This window comes from Ambystoma mexicanum, chromosome 12 (genome assembly GCF_040938575.1).
Source record: "Ambystoma mexicanum isolate Mex_15411 chromosome 12, UKY_AmexF1_1, whole genome shotgun sequence".
In the NCBI taxonomy this organism is placed as follows: domain Eukaryota; kingdom Metazoa; phylum Chordata; class Amphibia; order Caudata; family Ambystomatidae; genus Ambystoma; species Ambystoma mexicanum.
In genome coordinates, this window is record NC_090936.1 from 549,229,545 (window position 1) to 549,252,233 (window position 22,689).

General features: G+C 48.1%; 1 protein-coding gene across 1 annotated transcript; it reads left to right on the top strand.

Annotated features, from left to right (window-relative positions):
- Positions 1-9,049: 9,049 nt before the first annotated feature.
- LOC138514583 (olfactory receptor 5AP2-like) lies at positions 9,050-15,801 on the top strand. Its single transcript, XM_069630038.1, is given in 2 exon segments — positions 9,050-9,062; positions 14,861-15,801. Coding segments are annotated over 2 exon segments (954 nt in total).
- Positions 15,802-22,689: the final 6,888 nt, after the last annotated feature.

Consider the following 22,689-nt stretch of genomic DNA (forward strand, 5'->3'; position numbering starts at 1 on the left):
AAACATTTAAGAAATAACATCCGCCTTCTCACATTTCTGACCTGTTCAGGTCAATCTTTCAAGTTAGTGTATTGTTTAAAACATTGCCTGTCTGCCTATCTAGTTGGGTTGGAAGAGTTGTTTGAGTAGACAACTATAAAGGCTACTCACCTTATACAGTTTTGATCACTTGTGTGTACTTCAAAGGTAATTTTACACTTTCTTCAAAATGAATAGTTTTCAAAAATAGTGGAGTCTTTAAGGGTCCAGAGCATGACAGTCACCGGAACTAGATGAGGTGAGAAAAGAAATTGGTAAAATTGCTAAAGATTCAAGCGGTTTAAATTTAGACGTATTTGGAATATGGGAATGGGATTCAGAATGGGATGCAGACAGCCAGCTATTTAGTTTACCTTTAGGTTACGTTTTTAACCTTTTTTCAAGCAGGATACAATTGTCGATTGGAACGCTGCAACTGGTCTGCTGCATTTGTCCCCAGTCGATTTCACCGTCATTTAAGGCGCTGCACGATGCCCGGGTGACGTCATCACGCTTTTTAGAGTACGTGCGTGATGACGTCATTGCGTCATGTGTCGCGGCCATCTTGGGGGTGAATTTTAGTGTGTTGTTGTTGTCTAAACAATCTTCTATGAATTAAAATGCAATTTTTGTGACTGTTAACCAATGATTCAGATAAATCATGTATCTACACAATTATTTATGATGTAGATTAGAAGGCTAGGTATGTAATTTTACTTTTATCATTCAATCGAAGTTTGCCCTGAATACCTGGGCAAACTTACACGGTAAGTTAATGAATACTGAATACTGGTAACGGTACACGGTTTGGAAGATACTTAAAGAAAATGAATTTACTGTGTGTGCACAATGCTTATTTGTCTTAATAGGATCACTTAGTGATGACATAACCTATTGGTCCTGAAAAACATTTCTTAATTTCCTACTTAGGCCCTAATACATCATTATGAACACTGGGTATCATATTCTTGAGAGATTGCAGATGCTAAGCATTACTGAATTCATCATAAACAAAGGCTTGAGAGTATTAGTTACAACCAATTGTAAAACTCATTATCACAATGTAACCCTGTGTCGCATGTGTCCATGAGGCAAATCCATTTAGCTTCTTTTTGCCTCATTAATAGCTCCCTATTACCACCCCTGGGTAAGTCTTTAATCTGTTCTAGCCCATTGATTGTCATCTGCTCTGCATCAGAGTCTGGATGCTCCGTACAGAAATGTATAGTTAAACTAAAGGGTATCTCAGATCCTTATTTCAAATTGCAGGATACAAATGTCCTTGGAAACGCTACAACTGGTCTGCTGCATTGGTCCTCAGTCGATTTCACGGGCATTTAAGGCACTGCATCTACTATCCAGAAAATACTAAACAAATCCTGGCACATCTTGAAAATAGATGACAATGTTCGTAAATATCTGGATGCAACGCCACATATTTGCTATCGGAAAGCCCCACCCAAAAAGAACATGATTAGCCCTAGTCATCTGAAACCCTTGAAAACAAAAGACCTAAGGAGCATGTTGAACCAGAATACCTTATTTGGAATCTACAGATGTGGAAACTGCAAACTATGCCCTCAAATATCCAATGGAACTAAAAGCATTGCCTTACCAAATGGCAAAGAGAAACAAACAGTACAACTAATGAATTGCAACAGCAAATTTGTAATGTATGGAATAGAATGCGATTGCAAAAACTTATATACTGGTAGCACAATTAGGACTCTCAAAACCAGAGTATTTGGACATTTACGAGCAATTTGAAATAAGGATCTGAGATACCCTTTACCTATTCATTTCTGTACGGAGCATCCGGACTCTAATGATTTTGTTTGATTATATTTTATTTTAAGTAATGCCACTACTGGATTGGATAGTGACTGAATGAAACTTGAAGTGGTCGATTTATACATTTTTTTCATGTCTTTTTTGGTGCTTATTTTTGGGCACTGCCTCTACTGCATTAGAAATCTCTAATTTTTCATTCTGTTTTTTTTTTATCTTCATTGTGCTTTCTTCTTGGACAGCCAAAGATGTTTTTGCAGGGTCTTTTGGGGCCGGGCTCGTTGAGTCGCCTTCTTCTGCCAGATCTTTGCTTGTCAACAATCTCCTCGCTCTTCACTACATAATGATAATGATGTTTTATTTATATAGCGACTTTATCCAAAGCGCTTTACAGAGCACATATTTACATGCAATATCACCCAACAGAAATTGGTACTCATTTATCGACCTCAGAAGGATGAAAGGCTGAGTTGGTCTTGCCGGAATTCGAACCTGCGACCTGCAGATCACGCTCAGATCGCAGCTGCAAGCACTCAACCCACTGAGCTATCTTACCAGCATGCGCCAAACACCTGAACTCTTCAAGCACTGAGTTTGATAGAGGGGTGTCTTCAAAGATTGTCATTGTCGATGTTTCTGCCAACTCCACTGTGGCCCCACCTAAAATTCCAGTCGGCTCAACTACCGGCGTAGATTGACTGTCAGACTTTTCCAGAAGCTTTTCTAGTTTTAACAGGGGTTCCAATGTTAATACCTTCTTTGCTACCATCTCTCTTGAATGATTAGCCAGATCCGACTTCAAATCCAGGATATTTGTCATAATAGAGATGTTTATTACATTTTTCCAGCCCTGTCAAAGAAGAATCACACTCTCTCATTTCTTTTGTGAGTTCCATAAGAATTCCCAACTGGTCCTGAACTTCCCTATTTAGTAGGTCAAAGAAGTTTACCAATGAATTCTGTACAAAGTTCAAGGCCTGCAAGGTCCCTTCCATAGCTGCCACCCCTGGCAGGTTTTCCATCATTGTTTGCAAGGGGGTAGGTAGTTCTGATTCCTGGTGTCATGGGGGGAGAGGCCAATATTCGAATTAAGTGGAGTAGCGATTCCGAAAGCCCTCCCCAGCATATGGGAGACTTCCAATTTGTCTCCTTCTCTGGTGTATCAAAGATTGGTCATCCGCACCCCTCACCTCCAGATCCGGAATACTTGCCTCCCTCCTTATACCCACCAACCCCAGATCTCCCAGACTTCTGCTTCTTCTTTTTTAGAGAAAAAGTCTTGGATTTTAATTTTAATAGTGGTGGTCGTAACTGTGGATTCCAGTCCAGGCAAAATTAGTAAGCTTTGTTGTTGATTTAGGGGTGTAGTCATTCCTCCTATGTCCCACATAACGGGTGAGACCAGGTCGCCAACCTTAACTGCTCGTTTTGCCTTGATCAGGGGAAGGCACCAGGCTCAGTTGTGGGGGGCTATCAGTATTTTCATAGACTTGCGCCTGGATTTGCAGGGAATTCGAGATCATGGCCTGCATCTGTACCAGTGAGCCCTGGGAACCTGTCACAGTCACCTCGGCAATGATGTTCCGGGGCCTGTAAGTCATCTATTAGGGCCCTGCTTCACAGGAAGTAAATAGAGGCCATATATCTTATCCCTCAATGAGAAGAGAGAAGAGGGGGGTGCAAGCAGGAAAGAGGCACCACAAAGGTGCCAAAACCTCTGATGTGCCTCCTTAGTCCCAACAGCTGGCAAGTACATCAAGTATAGCACAGTAAAAGGTAAAGTTAAAGGTACCCCCTCCAGGCAGCGTCACTCATTGTCTTCTCTAGTAATTGCTCACCACTCCCCCCTCTCCTTTTTGCTTTCCCAGACTTTCCTGCAGTGTAAACAGTGCAAACAGTAAAAGCAGCCCCCAGACCACCAATGCAGAGACGTTGGAAGAAAAGGTGAGTGGAACAACTTTACCAGGCTTGCCGGAGCTCCTCTCACGGCTCACAACATGCAGCTCTCCTTATGGACCTATCCGGCTACGGGTACAGGCCTATGCTCAGACTGAAGCTCCTGGCAGTACCCGGCACCTGGCACTCGGCACCATGACGTTTCTTTCGCCTCTTGACTCTCGGCAAGGCAGGATGCTAGAGGAATATAAGATTATACTGACAAACCAAGCCATTGAGGTCATCAGTTGTAATGTAGTGAACCCAGTGGAATGTATCGCACAGGCGAGTACAATCACGACCATGCATCTTACATGGACAGACTAGAACGGAAATCCCAGGTGAAGGAGTAAGCAATAGGGAGGGGACATGATCTTTGTTGATGGGTCATCAATAATAGATTTGAACACTAGGAGCAGGCATATGAGTGCTGCGGTGGTGGGCCACATAAGGTCAGAATTTTACGTTTACTTGCAGGAACAATTGTCGGTTCACAGTCGAATTGGTGGCCCTCATAAGAGGATAAGGCATGTCAGAAGGGCACATGGACTCTGTTTACGTCACATCCACAGTGCATTCATTGCTAGCTCCATGGAAAAGGATGGGGTTCAGGAGAAGCGATGGGTCCCCGGTCCAGCATGCAGAGTTATGAAGCAGCTAATTAGGGTACTATAGGTTGCATTAGAGGTAAAAATAGCAATAGTAAAGGGCTCCACCCACACAGGCGTGCAGGACTTTATTTCCCAGGGGAATGATAGAGCCGATAGAGCTGTTACGATACGGGGAGCACCGACCCCTCCTGGGACATCTACACTTAGCCCTTATCGTGTCCGGAGGCATACTGCCAGACATGGCACATTTCTAGCGCACAGAATATGGCATTTTGCCCCTTCCTGTCTCTTGGAGGGTGCATCCAGTGTTCTACATCTCCCTGCTGAAACCCTGCTCTACCTCTGTTTGTCTCCTGGCTGCTCCTACCCCAGTGGATGTGGCGGGTGACAAGGAATTTGAGGTGGCTGGCATCATGGGATTCCGTTTCCGCAGGGGCCACCCGTACTATCTGGTGGATTGAAAAGGATTTGGCCCTGAGGAGCGTACCTGGAAACCTTTGGGCAACATCCACACTCCTGATCTGTTGCACGGCTTCCATTCCCGCAGTGGGTTGCCGCCGCCTTTGGGGGTGGATTCTGTTACGATACGGGGAGCACCGACCCCTCCTGGGACATCTACACTCACCTGTTATCATGTCCGGAGGCATGCTGCCAGACATGGCACGTTTCTAATGCACCGAATATGGCGTTTTGCAGCCCCATTTTATAGACGCTGGAGGTTACAGCAATACAGGGCGTAATGTGGATGAACTACGTTTCCCATCATTCTTGGGCTTCCGGGTTGTGTCATCCAATGAGAAACATAGAGCCTGGCATTGACTCGTATTTTACGTTCTACGTAATGCAGAAGTTTGCTTCCTATTGAAGTTACTACAGTGTTTTTGTTCTTCCGAAGTTCCGTCTTCCTTACGTTCAGAACCTGTTTCTAGTAGTGAACTTTGCCTACTATTGAGGATCCCGAAAACTGGTTCCTCCTTCTTTGCAAGCTCCCGGTTGTTCCTTAGCCGTGGTAGTCCCTTCATTACCTCTGGACTTCCTTTTTATCAGCCTTTTCTGTGTACCGGACCTTCAGACTGCCCACAGACTACTCCCTTGGAAACTGCAATTGTCACTGGTCTCTCCTTTCTGTGTACCGGACCTTCGGACTGCCCAACGGACTATTCTGTTGGAACCTGCAATTGTCACTGGTCTCTCCCTCCTGTGTACCAGATCTGTGCTGTTTAACGGATTGGCCTTGGGCGTCCCTTTTCTGCAGCGGGTGCTGCCAAGTATTTCTTACCTGGGTAACCTTTACTTTCTTTCAGTGTTTACATTCCTGTACTGTTATCCTTGTCTCCTACAACTCTGGTTGTGTGTTCTCTCCTGCCTGATACTTACCAGATTCCCCGTGCACAAGAACGCTCTGCAGGGAAGTGCACCACCCCGACTCTAGTGTGATCCACGTGCTGTTGGGGTTAACTCCCTTACTTACCTTCCCTGTTTGTTGGTTTGCACCAGTTGGTGTGGACTTTTCCTTCCCTTTCTGTAATCCTTCACTTTTCTTTCACACAGTAAGACTATAGAATCATTCCCAGTTACCAGACATCCATTGACCCTATTTTGTATAGTTGAGCATACCCTTAATTAAATTGTATTTCTGTCCCCAGGGTCAGGTTACCTAGAAGAAGATTTTGCTGCTAGTTAGTTCAGGTATTGTTAATTATGATAAATCCCTGTTTAACTCGTTATCATTACCTGATATTAAAACCTTGTTCTTTCCTTTACAGCCGGTGTTTATAGCAGTGTGTGTTCCCCCTCTTTTGAGTGATCAGTCTCCTTGATTGTCTGTTTAACAGTCTGGGGCCATATTGCTTTAAAGAGGTTTTATCCCTCAACAGAGAGGAGGCCCTTGGTTTAGGTCTAACTAAGGGCTCTACTATCAAGTAACCGGTCAAGTTCTGCAGTTTCACCAGGAATACCCCCCCGGTGAGTGACAAGAGCAGCCATTGAAGCGGCCTACCTGCCCGAAGGAACTACCAAGCTATTTCCAGTTACAAAAGAAAAGGTGCCTATGAAGGTTCAAGGTTAAAAAAGGACTGAGAATGCAGATGCTACAGAATCATTAAATGCATTGCTCATTGTCCAGCTGATTGAACTGCAGGGAGAAGCACCCCAGGAAGAGAAGGAGGTATGAATACAGAGGGGGTATTCTCTTTTTCCCACCAACTTGGTCTGGAGACTAGCAAAGGAAATCCAGTGATGCTCAAAAAATTACTTACTGTAGCATTAGAGCAGCTTAATTCCCGGCCCACGTGTCAAACAAACATGTGGATGCAGAAATAAACAAAATATGGTTTGTTCCAAAGTTTCCTGAACTAGTATCTGAATATACAGGAAATTGCATAACGTGCCAAAGATTTCTGGTTGAAAACATGTTAAAAACTGTTAAGGCAACACTTCCTTGACCAGATATCGATATGCAAGACAGATGTAACTCTTACAGGTACATGCTTGTTGTTGTCTGTCTTTTTTTCACATTGGGTTGAGGTGGGACCCTGTGCACACAATGATGCCAAATCGGCGGCTACATTTTCGGGTGTTGGAGGTATTTCCAAGATGGGGTATATGCGATGAATTAAGATCAGACAAAGGGCAACCTTTTTCCAATTACCTTTTCAAGGAGGTTACAGCCCTCCTGGGGATAAAGTACTGCCTATGCTCACTTTACCAACCACAAGCTAACAGCATTCTTGAAAGACTAAATGGTCTGCTTAAAGAGTGGTTGGCAAAGCTAACTACTAAACTTGGCAAAAACTGGCTTTATTGCCTTCCTCTTGCACTGTTTGCATTACGTAACTCACCTAGCGCGGATCACCATTTGACTCTGCTTGAAATTGGCACTGGCAGCAACATACATGCACCTTCCTTCAATATATGTATAACCCCTCAGGTAAGCCCACAGTCAAACTGGCTGGCCATTGAGACATCGCCTGCAAGCATGCAAGAAGAGGACTTAATCCCACCAACTGCCCCCCAATATCCGGGCGACAAAGTCTTATATGGAATTTTACGAGGAATTGGAAAGAGCCTAGGTAGAGGGGGCGCACACCATGGTGTACACATCCCCCAACACCATAAAAGTGACTGATAAGGGACCATGGATACATCTGTCAGACACCTGTCAAGACAACAGCCACAACAGCGTCAGCAGCACCGGCTACCCCGGAGAGGGGCACACCAACTTGATGGGAACAATCCAACAGTTGTCATTGACATTTTTCTCTGCTTTGGATTTTACAGGAGACCCATGGAGGAGGAAGTAGATTTGCCTCGGAATAATGGTGGCAATATACGAAAGCAGAAAATTAATGTATTATGAATTGTTTTGGCTTTTTCTGTGTCTCTCTTCTCTGGATTTTGATCAACAAAGGGACAGCAACTCTAGAAAAAAAATTACAAAGATATGAGAGCAAAAAGGAGTGTATTCAATTCAGATGTCCTCCACAATGCTATTGGGGGCAGGCAAGACACGACATCTGGCAATGTCTGCTATGATGATATGCTGTATGTGGGGAGAGAGAGGACAAATGACACTTGTTATATGTGCTCTCTCATCCCACACGTCTTGGGGCTCAAATTCTCCTGCTGCAAGAAGTACCAGTGGGGGAAGGGATATGCTTAATTTATTTATTTTATTTATTGTTTGCTTGTTTGGCACTTATACAATAAGAAAATACTGTTTCAAAGTGCCCACAGGGCAGGGAGGGAGCAAGGGTAGGAAAACATTAAAAACACAATATTTAAGAGCAGAGGGGGAAAAGGTAGAAGGGACAAACAAACTATGCCTTGTGAGTATTCAGAATGTGCAAGTGCAGCAAGAAGAGGGAAGAGGTGGTAAGTGCTGGGGAGTCTGAGCTCATGGATGAGCCACAAATGAAGTGCTAGGAATGTTGGGTGCTACAAGGACTGGGACCGCACGAGGTGTAAGTGCAAACTTACAGGGCAGAGGGTGTGCAGATGCAAGTGCTGTGGTTCGACAGGAACTGGGTAGAATTGGTATGGGAGGTCAGGGCCCAGGACACCGATTGCAGCAACTGTGGGAATAGCGGAGGAGAGAAGAAGGGAAGGAGGAGGAAAAGAGGAAAGTCTTAAGCAGCTTCCAGAATTGGAGAAGATCCTGCTCAAGGTGCAGAGGGAGGCTATTCAATAGGAGGTATTCCATAGCTTAATGCACTTGTCATTGTGTAGGATGCACAGCCTCTTTCAGGGCCACTCTGTGACAGTTTATTGGATAGATGAAGGGGAAAAGGTATATGCTGACTATATAAAGCTAGATAGGATGGCCACAAAAGAAGGTATATACCAGAAGGTGCAAGGAAATGAGAACAGTTGTTCACCAGTCACAAGAGAGTGCAATGCATCAGGGCATGATATCCTGTGGTGCCACACATGCCCTTTGATGGGGATAAGGAGGCAGTACTTATGGATGCAAATGGGAGGGGGGAATGGTGCAGTGTCGAGCAGAAGGACTAGTGGGATTTGAAATGGATGTAGTAGCAAAAATGAATGACACTTGCAGGGCAGTGTGGGATAAAAATGTGTGTGCTTTAACGTGGTTAGATGAGAGACATCAAACAGTCCACAAAAAGCCTCTTACATGATTTTCCTTATGTTTCAGGTCAACATGGACAACACATCTGGGGGCCAATGCAAGGTGCATGAGGGTGATGAGTACCACAGGACAGCGGCAGTGATGGACCACTGGTGGTCTTGTGGGACCAAGGCATATGCCCAGCTGCCTCCTGATTGTGGGGGACTGTGTTCTCTCATCATGCTCAACAGCCTGGCCCTGGTAGTGCCTCAGATGGACCAGATACCATTCAGTGATCACCCAGCACTGTTGAAAAGGAGATTGATGGAGGAAGACCAGGAACAAGAAGTGTAGGGGCACACTTTGAATAGAAGGAAGCAGAGTAATAACTATTGGTTGGAGGTAAGTATATCCTATCACTTCCGGATTTTCTCAAGGACATCTGTTTTCTTCAACTCGTTCTTGCTTCCTGGGGTCCAAGCAGCCACGGATGCCAAGTGGTTGCAGGTGACCAGCTACAATCTCTTTGCAGCTGGCAAATTCGACAGAGAAAGGACTCAATGCAGTGTCAGAAGAACACAGACTGTGGTAGGGGATTCTTGGTTGTAACTCCCTCTTATCGTGGGTCCACACTTGGCTTGCAAATTTGTTCAAAGTGACTGTCCCCCTGTTCGTCCTGGTGCTCATCAGCTTCTGTGGAGGCCAGCTGTTATTACAAAATTGCAAATGTATAAAGGGAAAAAGGAGATACCTAATGTCAATGAAGGTGGGTGGGGAAGAGGCAAAACACATGGGGATAAAGAAAGTCCCACACATTCTGAGGCAACTCAGGGAGATATGCAAGTGATGCTTACAGTGCCAACTGTGAACATGGATGAATATGATGCTTTTTGGGTGGCATGTTCCGCAAGTGGACACGAGTCTATGGTACTGGAATCATCAATGGGGACATATGTTATGTTATTGTACATATGTATAGTGCCTTATTTACCATTGGTATGATCCCAAAGCGCTGTCAGTTGAACACCCTCAGCGACCGTAGTCCAGGTCATTGGAGAGAGTAGGGTAGTTTATAGTACTTGGGTGCACTGATTATATGTGCAGCCCGTGGGTTTTTGGTGGTGAGTAGCTGCATTATAATGGTCAGTGTGGTACCGCAGTTGTGTGAGATCAATAGAATGAGTGTGGCAAGGCCATTGACCTCATAGTCTGCATTCTTGCGATGGTGATGAGATTATGTGTGCAGCTAGGCCGACTTTCTCGTGGGGTACAGCTGCGTTCAATTTTTTGTTGGTGCAGAGAAGAGAGTGAGCACATCGGTCTGTGTAAGGGATACCCCTATTCCTGATTCCCCTTACCGTACCTACTCTAGAGGTTCAGAGCGTTGGTTCTCTGAGTCAAATCATCTGACTAATGCAGAGTTTGCTCTAATTACCGGGCTAGGTGTTGTCTTCTTTGCTAGCCCGTGTCTTTGGTGACTGAGCTGCCCTATTGCTAATCTTTATCATGTAAAGTGAATTGCAGGTCTGTTGTCATCCCTGTATCTTGTTGAGTCTCCATAGTTTATTGGATGATACATTCTCGTTTTGCAGTTACATCCAGTTATCTTCTTTTGTATAGGACTTACGAATACTAACTAGTTTTGATGATTGGTGTTCAGTGGACTTGAGGACCAGCAACAGCTGCTGTGGTCATCTGTGTGTCTTGTAGGGTTTGCAGATTGCCCATGGGTTGACATCATCCCAGTGTGCATTTACTTCAGTTTTGTTCTTTCAGACATATGAGTAGATCCTAGGTAGGAAGCCTGGTACTCAGAGAGCCCGAAGGTCAAGTAACATAACAGGCCGTGATGCTAGTTGTGTGTCTGACTGCCATTGATATGCAGTGGGGTTATAATGTTCCTGATGTGGTGTGTTGTTGTAGTGTTTATCACAGGCGGCCACAGCTCATTGTCACTTGCAGGGACTTGCATGGGCTTTCCTTGCCAAATTCCTCACCTGCTTAAGAGCATATTCCCTTAATGTGGAACAGAATAAGTTTGTTTCTGAAGCTCAGTTATGAGTGCTAGTGGGGCCATTTCCCGGGTGCTGGGTAATTGTTTATAGCCGGTGGATGGATATTTCTGTCATGGTTTATGGTTTTAGATGTGGAATTATATCGCATCATTGTCCTTTCCAAGAGCTAAGAGTGCTAAGAGCCCATCTGAATGGAGGGTGTAGTGCATATCTGTAAGTGACAAAGAGCAAGTCCATCCAGGCATACTTTATACACCCGCCTGATTGAAGGAGTTCATGGCATCAATTCCAAGGCAGATTAGGGTAACCTGACTTGATCAGAGACAACCTTGTGTACCCGGTAGATGTCCAGTCATAGCGTTTGAAACATATGTGCTATTAGGCTCTGGGATTGTAGTTCTGCACATTAATTCCCAGATAGTAAGGCATATGAGGAAGAAGGGAGGGACATGACCTGAGTGACAAGATTGTGGGTCCCCAAGAAGGTAAGTAAGAACATGGTGGGCCAAAATGTGTTGATCACTAGATGGATGTAAGTGGGGAATGCGGTAAAGGTGCAGATACTGCGCTGCAAAGGGGGGATCAGTCGTGGGAATTATAGGTAAGGGGAGGGGGCAGCCCTAGAGGGGGGAACACCATTGACAGCTGCACCATGTACATTATGTACCCCGTGCAGAGAGGCAGCTTGACAAGTTAGCAGGATAAAACTAGAGGTGCGGTCACCCAGGGTGGGGGGAGCTGTGGGGATAGAGACCCTGAGAGAGGGGCAACAGGCAGTGTGGGTTGCCCTGTATAATTTGAACTATACAATTGCTACAATGGCATATAGGACACAGGTAAGAAAAGCCACTTGGGTTTCCACACTAACAGACCCTGTATTTTGTGGGCTGAAATGAACTTCTCGAGCACTCAGCCCTTGTAGTATGCTGAAGAAATGTTGCAAACTGACCATTCCCAGTTGACAGTAGGTGCTGGGAGATGGGTCCAGCTGATACTTTCGAGGTCAGTGAGTCAGGCTTCTTGGCCCTGGCTGGGAAAAGCAGATCTTTAGTTAACAAACACTGGTAAATAGAATGAGCATCACAGTGGTGTTAGCGATTTCAAATCAGCACTTAGCAGATGGGCGTGGGTAGAGGGCTGTGGAGTGAGAGGATGAGCCGGGAGGGGACAAATCAGGTGGAGAGTTTTGATGCCCTGAGGGTGCAACAGTGGTTTGTGTCCTTGTCGACATTAGCAGGACACCTCATTGGTTAGATGCTGTGTAATTGTCTCAGTTTGCATTGTGTTTCTCATGAAACTGGCCCTTGGCAGGCGGATAAAGTTCTAGTGGTCATTACAACTATGTCATGTATTTATTTATTTATTTTATCTATACAGCGCGATACAAAATTCTGTACACATGGAAGCACTAAACAGGACAAACAACGAAAAACAGTGCATTTTATAGGCAAGTCAAGGGAGCAATAGATCAATAAAACAGAGTTGTTTTCAATCCACGTTTGAAGACAAAAACTGATGTACATGTTTGCAGATCGAGTGTCAGCGCATTCCTCAGCCTAGGGACTGCATGCGGGAAAGACCTCTCTGCCACACGAGAGAGTTTGGTTCAAAAGGTGACTAAAAAAGAGGTGTTATTCGAACACGGTTTCTATGGGCAGGCAACCATAAGAGGCATTTGGCCTCAGGACCTTCACCATAGAGTCATTGATGTATTATTTGGTTTACACAAAACAGTATACGGCTGCTCACAGGGAGCCAATGCAAGGCTCTTCTGGCCTAAAGAGACATGGTTGGCTCTGAGCAACTCCTTCACTACATACAACATTGTTCTGAATGACCTGTAACTGTAAAGGTTCCCCTTTAGCAATCCCTAACAGAAGACGGCTCAATAGTTCAGCTTGACTCCAATGATGGTGCGTGAAATCATGGCAAAGTTGGGGGTGTTCAGAAAGGGCCAAAGCTGAGCCAATAGTTTCAGATAGTATGATGTACAGGAAACCAGATTACTCACCTGCACTTTCATAGACAGGTCTTGATCCAGAGTGAGTCCCAGAGTCTTAACCATGAATTGTGTTTTAATGGAGATGCCTACGATATCAAACTGGCAGTACTCTTGGCTTAACTTCTGCAGTTGGTGGGGTGTGCCTACAACCATGAGCTCGGTCCTAGGGTTATTGAGTGCAAGAGTATTGACCTGCATCCAGGTTTGAATCCGACCGTACGTAAGGTTCAGGGCAGTGGAGTCGAGGGCATAGTCTCCTTAAAGCGGCATGAGGGACTGGGTGTTGTCAGCATAGTTTGCATAGATAATACCTGTTGCATCCAACTGATTGAATAGTGGGTGCATACATATATTAACAGCATACAGATATTAAACAAAGTTGGTGACACACAGGAACCCTTTCATATGCCGCGAGGGACCAGAGACCCTTCTCCCATTGATTCCTGGGAGAAAACTCTGTCCTTGCAGTCAATTAGGAAAGATTGAACCCATCCAGCAGCTGAAGCAGAGAAGTGTGCTGTGCTACATAGTTTGTCCGTAAGGATGGAGTGATCCGCCAGTTCAAATGCCACAGACAGCTCTAGTAGCACCAGCAAGGCTGAGTTACCCTTATCAAATATGTTAAAATGTTTAGTTTTTAGATCAAGAAGAGTTGATTCTGTGCTATAGCCCGATCAGAACCATATTGTTTTTGGCCCAGACTATTGTATTGAAGCAAGAACTCTTAGATCTGCAGATGAGCCACTTTGTCCAATATTTTCAACACAAAAAATGTATGATTGGCTGATAATTGACTGGCACACTCTGGTCTAAAGTGGGCTTTTTGATCAGAGGGGAAATCCAGGCTGTGGATGTTAGAAGGGACGTTGCTTTCCCTAAAGGAAGCATTTCTATATATGGAAATCAGAGGGGCAAGTTGTACACCATACTCTTTGACTGTGGAAGCGGGACAGACATAACACTTACAGTTTGTTGTTTTATTTACGTAAGGTCTTCAATAAAAGGTTGCTCAGTAATGGACTGGAATTCTAATTTTGGACAGTCAAGATTAGTGCTTGGGAATGGAGTGCCTACGTTAGCTCGTCCTCACAGATTCGTTTTGGTGGAGAGGTCTTTTTGAATGTTCTTTAGTTTGTTAGTCCTAGCATTTTGAATAGAAGAACACCAATTAGAGCTTTTAGTAACCTGTGAGGAAAGTGGCCATGGGTCCTCCGGTTCTTTGAGTATTATAAATAGTTCCCCAGAATTGGGGGTTGCCTCAGCGATTCTTTGATCATAGTAGCATTTTCTGGCATCCAAAATGCCTTTTTTGTGTGCTCTTGCTAAAGCTGAATAAAAGAGTTTTGTCTTCTCTAGAATTTGTTTTTTCCCATTGTTTCAAGGCCCTGAACGTTGATGTTTTTAAGGTGTGAATATTGGGAGAATACCATTTTTTATAAGGTTTGGATTTAGACAATGTTTGTCATTGTGGGGTGGTTTGGGAAGGTTTGTGACATCACTGAGAGGGGTCATGAGTAGAGGGGGTTAAGTGTGCTTGCTCCAATTATGTTTGAATAACATATGTCTAGCTATAGGGGAAGGAAGTAGTTCCACCAATACATGTTTTAGGATGATCAAACTGTGTTGCTAACTTTGTTTTAAGCTAATATTGTCTAACCCTATACAAAGTTCATCTGTTGGCGCTGACAGCTCCCTTCTTTCAGTTCTGTTCTACCATGCTGATAGAATTGTGCTCTCCCAACTGTATCTGGACCTGCAATAAACAGTGTTACTTCTTGCTCAGTGTAACCTCCTTTTTGGAGTACTTTGGTGTTCTGACATTACCTTCCTGAGAGTACCCCTTTTACAAAACCATGGGTATTGTTGTCAATACTAATCTATATTTAATGGTTATATCTCCTCAGAAATTCAACATCTGCAGAATGAATGGAGGGGAATAATAGGACCTCTGTGACTGAATTCCTTCTCTGTGGACTCACTGATGACCCAGAGCTTCAGGTCCCTCTTTTTGTTACCTTCCTCCTGATCTATGTTATCACACTCATTGGCAACATTGGCATCATTACTCTAGTTTGGAAGGATCCTCGACTTCACACACCCATGTACTATTTTCTCAGTAACTTATCCTTCTCGGATGTGTGTTACTCCTCAGTTATCACACCGAAGATGCTGGTAAATTTCGTAACAGAAAGAAAGACAATATCTTTTTCAGGTTGTGCTGCACAGTTATATTTCTTTGGTCTGTTTGTGGGATCAGAATGCTTCCTCTTAACTGTGATGGCATATGACCGCTACATGGCCATCTGCAAACCTTTGCTTTACCCTGTTATAATGAGCAACAACACTCAGCTTTTATTAGTAGCAGTTGCCTATCTTGGGGGTATCCTGACCTCGGTGATCCATACAAGCTGCACATTCCGTCTACCCTTCTGTAACTCCAACAAGATTCTTCATTTCTTCTGTGACATCCCACCACTTTTGAAGCTCTCTTGTGCTGACACCTATACTAGTGAAGTTGTCATGTTCCTTCTGTCCAGCTCCCTTGGGTCGGTATCAGTACTGGTAATTACAATTTCTTACACTTATATCCTGTCTGCAATCCTCAAGATCCAGTCCGAATTAGGAAGACGCAAGGCATTCTCCACATGTGCATCACATCTTACAGTGATCTTCCTTTTCTTTGGTACAGCCATCTTCATGTATGTACGTCCCATCTCAAGCTATTCAGTGGACCAGGACAAGGTGGTTTCAGTCTTCTACACTGTTGTGATTCCAATGTTGAACCCACTCATTTATAGTCTGAGGAATAAGGATGTGAAGGACTCTCTAGCAAGAACATTGATTCACAAACAGAAGCATTAGTGGCACACTAGATTACCTTAAATATGAGAATTTCTGAATAAGCAGTGAGTAGTGGAAGGTGGCACCCTCCATGTGGATCAGATTGTCATCCCTGCCGATTGTGCAGTACTCTTCAGAAGACTCATTTAAAAAACATAAACATAGGTTATCATCTATTTTCAAAATGGCTATTAGTTTCCAAAGCTAATATTGTAGGAGGCTATGCAGTTATATGTGTTTCGTCAAAGTGAATTACTTCGTTGCAATTCACTTTGATGCAGTTAGTTTGAATTTGCTTTCTTTTTCTTTTTTTCTTTCAAATGGGGGGTTCAACCCATACTTCCTTCCAAAATCCCACCTACCATCCTACCCTTCCCTCCCCACCTGTATACCCCTTTCCCCGAAATATATTTTATATTACTAATAATGCATATTCATTCCCCACAAAGTAACTGAATCGAAGTGAATTTCAACAAACTAATTCAATTTGACGAAACAACCGAACACCCAAGATAGTGAAGAACATGGGAGTAGAAGAAAGAAGCAAATGAGAGGTGTGTTAAGAGTCTTCACTCTATAAGCCTTACGTGGGAAAAAAGATTTGTCTGTGGTAGAGTTCATGTCTTGGCAAAGAAGACCAGCGTGAGGAAGGACAAGATAACAAAACATAAGTGGTATTGAGTCTGTCTTCAATCCCATATCACATACTGCATGTTGCACAGTCTGTTTTCCATCTCCTGTCATTATTTACGTTCACAGAAATACGCGACTTTCTTTATTTTAGCATGCGAACATTGGACTGTTAAAATAAGGCCTAACTGTTCAAACAACTTTGAGGCCGATTCATGGAATAATTAGCGCGGCGCAAGTGGGCAAAAACGTGCGAATCGCAGTGGAATAGCGAAAATCGCAGTGAACGTGCGAAAATCGCACGAAAAGCAGCGCACGTCGATTCATGGAAGTCCGTGCGCAAGAAAACCAGCGGATGTGCGATAAAAAGTGCGCGGCGCACGTTAGCGCACAGGCCATCTAACAGCGTGCGCCAGGTCACAGCGAAAATCGCACAGGCCACAGCGAAAATCGCACATAGCGCGGCGCACGCAATAAAAGTAGGCGGAACACGGGCGTAACACTCGGAATGGGGAACAACTTGCCAAAACGTGGGCGTCACGGGGGAAGTACAGGGCACAAGTGCGCGGAACGCCCACACGCTCGCCTACAACACGTATTCATGGAATAGAATAGGGGAAAAAAGCGCACGCTCAAACCAGCGCACAGGCACAAACACGACCGCCACAAGAAAGGAGGCGGTAGCGTCTCTGCGGCTGTAAGAAATGTGCGCCAAAAGGTGCGCCAACAAATAGCACCTATATACTGCCATGATGAATGTCCCATACTGTGGCCCTCCAGGAAAAATGACGTGCAAAGGGGTACCCACAAACACGGACACCCGCTGACAAAAAATACGTGTGCATGTATACCGGGGTGCGCGGGAAGTGTCACACGCGATTTGCAGGGTACGTGCATCACAGGGGTTCGCGTGAAGTTATTCACGCGATCGGGCCTGGGGGAGCGGGCTACGTGTATTACAGGGGTTCGCGTGAAGTTCCACACGCGATCGGGCCTGGGGGAGCGGGCTTCGTGTATTACAGGGGTTCGCGTGAAGTTCCTCACGCGATCGGGCCTGGGGGAGCGGGCTACGTGTATAACAGGGGTTCGCGTGAAGTTCCTCACGCGATCGGGCCTGGGGGAGCGGGCTACGTGTATTACAGGGGTTCGCGTGAAGTTCCTCACGCGATCGGGCCTGGGGGAGCGGGCTTCGTGTATTACAGGGGTTCGCGTGAAGTTCCACACGCGATCGGGCCTGGGGGAGCGTGCTACGTATATTTCAGGGGTTCGCGTGAAGTTTCACACGCGAATAGCCTGGGCGCGTGAATTTGAGGGGTGCGCGGGAAGTTCCTCACGCGATCGGGCCTGGGGGAGCGGGCTACGTGTATAACAGGGGTTCGCGTGAAGTTCCTCACGCGATCGGGCCTGGGGGAGCGGCCTACGTGTATTACAGGGGTTCGCGTGAAGTTCCTCACGCGATCGGGCCTGGGGGAGCGGGCTTCGTGTATTACAGGGGTTCGCGTGAAGTTCCACACGCGATCGGGCCTGGGGGAGCGTGCTACGTATATTTCAGGGGTTCGCGTGAAGTTTCACACGCGAATAGCCTGGGCGCGTGAATTTGAGGGGTGCGCGGGAAGTTCCTCACGCGATCGGGCCTGGGGGAGCGGGCTACGTGTATTACAGGGGTTCGCGGGAAGTTCCTCACGCGATCGGGCCTGGGGGAGCGGGCTACGTGTATTACAGGGGTTCGCGTGAAGTTCCTCACGCGATCGGGCCTGGGGGAGCGGGCTTCGTGTATTACAGGGGTTCGCGTGAAGTTCCACACGCGATCGGGCCTGGGGGAGCGTGCTACGTATATTTCAGGGGTTCGCGTGAAGTTTCACACGCGAATAGCCTGGGCGCGTGAATTTGAGGGGTGCGCGGGAAGTTCCTCACGTGATCGGGCCTGGGGGAGCGGGCTACGTGTATTACAGGGGTTCGCGGGAAGTTCCACACGCGAATAGCCTGGGCGCGTGTATTTCAGGGGTGCGCGGGAAGTTCCACACGCGAATAGCCTGGGCGCGTGAATTTGAGGGGTGCGCGGGAAGTTCCATACGCGAATAGCCTGGGCGCGTGTATTTCAGGGGTTCGCGGGAAGTTCCACACGCGAATAGCCTGGGCGCGTGTATTTCAGGGGTTCGCGGGAAGTTCCACACGCGAATAGCCTGGCCGCGTGTATTTCAGGGGTGCGCGGGAAGTTCCACACGCGAATAGCCTGGCCGCGTGTATTTCAGGGGTGCGCGGGAAGTTCCACACGCGAATAGCCTGGGCGCGTGTATTTCAGGGGTGCGCGGGAAGTTCCACACGCGAATAGCCTGGCCGCGTGTATTACAGGGGTGCGCGGGAAGTTCCACACGCGAATAGCCTGGGCGCGTGTATTTCAGGGGTGCGCGGGAAGTTCCACACGCGAATAGCCTGGGCGCGTGAATTTCAGGGGTGCGCGGGAAGTTCCACACGCGAATAGCCTGGGCGCGTGTATTTCAGGGGTGCGCGGGAAGTTCCACATGTGATTTGACAGTGTGGCTCCTCCCAGGTGTACCCTGTACACCCTCCACGGCCCCTGCAGGCAGCCCACACCACAGGGGACTACCCTGCATCCCTGGTCATGTCCCGCAGGCAGCCCACCCAACATGGGCATGCCCCCCAGCAAAGGCACATGTCTCCTTGAACTAATGAACACCAACACATGTCCCCTTGCACCCCCACCCCCCAGCACTGTGGGGCACCTGCCAGCAGGCCCCCACCCATGTCCAACTCATGTCTCCCACCACCCCCAAACCCCAGCCACCAGGGTCACCCTCCACCAGGGCCCCACTCATGTCTCCCACCACCCCCACCCCCCAGCACTGTGGGGCACCTGCCAGCAGGCCCCCACCCATGTCCAACTCATGTCACCCACCACCCCCAAACCCCAGCCACCAGGGTCACCCTCCACCAGGGCCCCACTCATGTCTCCCACCACCCCCACCCCCCAGCACTGTGGGGCACCTGCCAGCAGGCCCCCACCCATGTCCAACTCATGTCTCCCACCACCCCCAAACCCCAGCCACCAGGGTCACCCTCCACCAGGGCCCCACTCATGTCTCCCACCACCCCCACCCCCCAGCACTGTGGGGCACCTGCCAGCAGGCCCCCACCCATGTCCAACTCATGTCTCCCACCACCCCCAAACCCCAGCCACCAGGGTCACCCTCCACCAGGGCCCCACTCATGTCTCCCACCACCCCCACCCCCCAGCACTGTGGGGCACCTGCCAGCAGGCCCCCACCCATGTCCAACTCATGTCTCCCACCACCCCCAAACCCCAGCCACCAGGGTCACCCTCCACCAGGGCCCCACTCATGTCTCCCACCACCCCCACCCCCCAGCACTGTGGGGCACCTGCCAGCAGGCCCCCACCCATGTCCAACTCATGTCTCCCACCACCCCCAAACCCCAGCCACCAGGGTCACCCTCCACCAGGGCCCCACTCATGTCTCCCACCACCCCCACCCCCCAGCACTGTGGGGCACCTGCCAGCAGGCCCCCACCCATGTCCAACTCATGTCTCTCACCACCCCCACCCCCCAGCACTGTGGGGCACCTGCCAGCAGGCCCCCACCCATGTCCAATCCATGCCCCCCTGCACCTGGGTCCCAACATTCCCCAATCATGTCCGTAATGCCCATCCTCCCCTGCCAAAAGGCCCAACCAACTATCACACCCACCCACATATCAAAGGCAATTACATGTTACACCCCCAATGTAAATAATGCAATTTAACACATGTCTGTCACACACAATGGCTGCAAGTGAATGACAAAACACCCAACATGACATGCCTGAAAGCAATGAGATGATACGACACATTGAAGATTAAAAAAATAATATGTATTGAACAGCAAATAAGAAAAAACACAAAGCAAATCAAACAAAACAAGATGAATGTCCATGAAAAAAATTATGAAAAAATAAAATAAGCCAATCAAGAAGATAATCCTGGGTCCATGAGCCCTACCAAATTAAACCTAACTGACTACTAACTAAAAAGGGAACTATATACAAAAAAGTGGTGCATTGTCCAATCGCAACCCAAAAAAAATTCAAAAAAACAAAGGAAACCTAACCCTAACTATACAACTATATACAAAGGCAGCGGGCTATTCGGACGGCTCACTGGTTGTTGTCATGGGCCAGGGCATCCTCGAACTCCTGCTCAATGGCTTGGAGGCGGGCATGTTCCCTGGCCCCGAGGTCCCGCAGGGATAACGCAGTGTCAAGCTCAAACTCCCTGCGAAGACCCTCGAGGCACTCAGCCCGCCTCAGCGCCCTCCGCATGGAGTCCTCCGCCCTGACCATCGTGAGCCGTTCCTCCTCTGCCCGCTGCCGCTCCGCACCTATCCGCTGGCACAACCTCTCCCACACGGAAGCCACTCCCATTCCAGGGTTCTCCTGCCCTCCGGCCGATGCCTGCACCCCTGATGTTGATGGCCCCGAGCCATGATGCCTCCCACGTTGAGCCTGCTGCTGCCTCCGACGCAACTGCCTGTGCCAGCACGACGGCATCCAGGCTGATGGAAACCACCGACGCCGTCGTGCACGTGCCCTGCCCGATGATGCCGTCACATCCTCCATCTGCTGGGGTCCAGTTGCTCTGGTGTCCACCCCTGCTGGATCTCTGACTCCCGACTGTGGCAGGGATGGGATCCCCACCGAGCTGGCTGCATTGGTCGGGGCAGGTCCACAGGGGGCCCTGGTGGCATCTGGGCTGGAAGACGGCAAGGAGAACGACTGGTGGATAGCCTGCACAGAGGAGGAGAGGGCCGCCACATTGGCCAACACATGCAGGAAACCCCCGAACATGGCCGATCCCAATTGGGCCACGTCGGCACGGTGCACTTCGTGATGACGTGCGTGCTCCTCCCGGGAAGCACGCACGGCATCACGAATCGCAGCCGTGCGCAACGCGACCCCAATCAGGACCTTCTCCGCACGGCCAGGGGTTCCCACGTCCGCAGGTGGAGGGGAGTCAGGTGACATGGACATCCCCTCTACCTGCGGACAGGCCTGGGACGGGGCATCCCTGCTGGTGCATGGTGGTGCACTCACAGGGTCAGGGACAGCGACATGCACAGGCCCCTCCACGGTGACCTGTGCTGCCTCCTGCCCCTGGCCCTGGACTGCACCACTGGCACCAGCAGGGATGCCCCCACCAGGCCCCATGTGTGCCCCAGTGGCGGCCTCCTCCTCCTCTGTGCAAACCACCAACCTGGATGGCTCCTCACCGTCTCCCACCGTAGCAGGCCCCTGTGGGGGCTCACCCACCCCTTCCGCTGCAGCCGTGGGGGCATCCCCGCCGCCTTGCTCCACAGCGCCGTCTCCGCCCTCTTCTTCACTAGCCGCTGCGTAGAGGGAGACAAAGAACACAAGCATCAGGGCACTGTACAATGGTCCCCTAGACAGGAAGCAATAGCAGATGAGCACCACTGTCAAAGTACACTTCCATCATGTCCCTCCACAACACATGGGCCAGTCCAGGCAAAACACACACAGTAACAGGCATGGTGCATGCCATGGACATTTCCATGCATGTCCAATGGACTCTTGAAACATTCAATGATATGTAACTCACATGCATCATGGCTCATGCCCATCACATGCACACACATCACCTCAGTCACATCCATCTGGCCCCAAACACACCAAACACAGCGGATACAAGGGTAATTTTGCTGCTTTACTGAATCTCTGCATTGTCACACACATGTGTCATGCATCCATGGCATGCACAAGTCACAGACACGCAGGTCAGGCACACAGACATGGCTACCATATATGTACCTGGCATCAGCACCCATCCCTCACCCCCACCCATGTTCAGGTACAGAGACTGGCATGCTCTCATGTTCATAATCTGATTAGGTCTCCCCATGCGGCATTTCAACACATGCAACAACCATGTGCATCACACATCACTGGTCGCACATGCATTACCATGATGTCCCTGCACACATACATGCATACATGGGCTATGGCACACATACAGGCAAGTATCATAGAACCAGCACACCGCAACATGCCCTGTCTCACACAGTAATGCATGGACACTTACCGCTCAACTCCAGACGGGCCTCCCTCTCAAGGATCTGGGCGTGGAGCGCTGGGCGTACGCGTTCCAGGACCCTCATCTGGATGGTACTCATGCGGCCCCGGCCCCCCTCCACGAGGCGCCGGGCCTTCACAAGGGTCCTGGACCTCAAGTCCTCCCAGCGCTTCTTGATC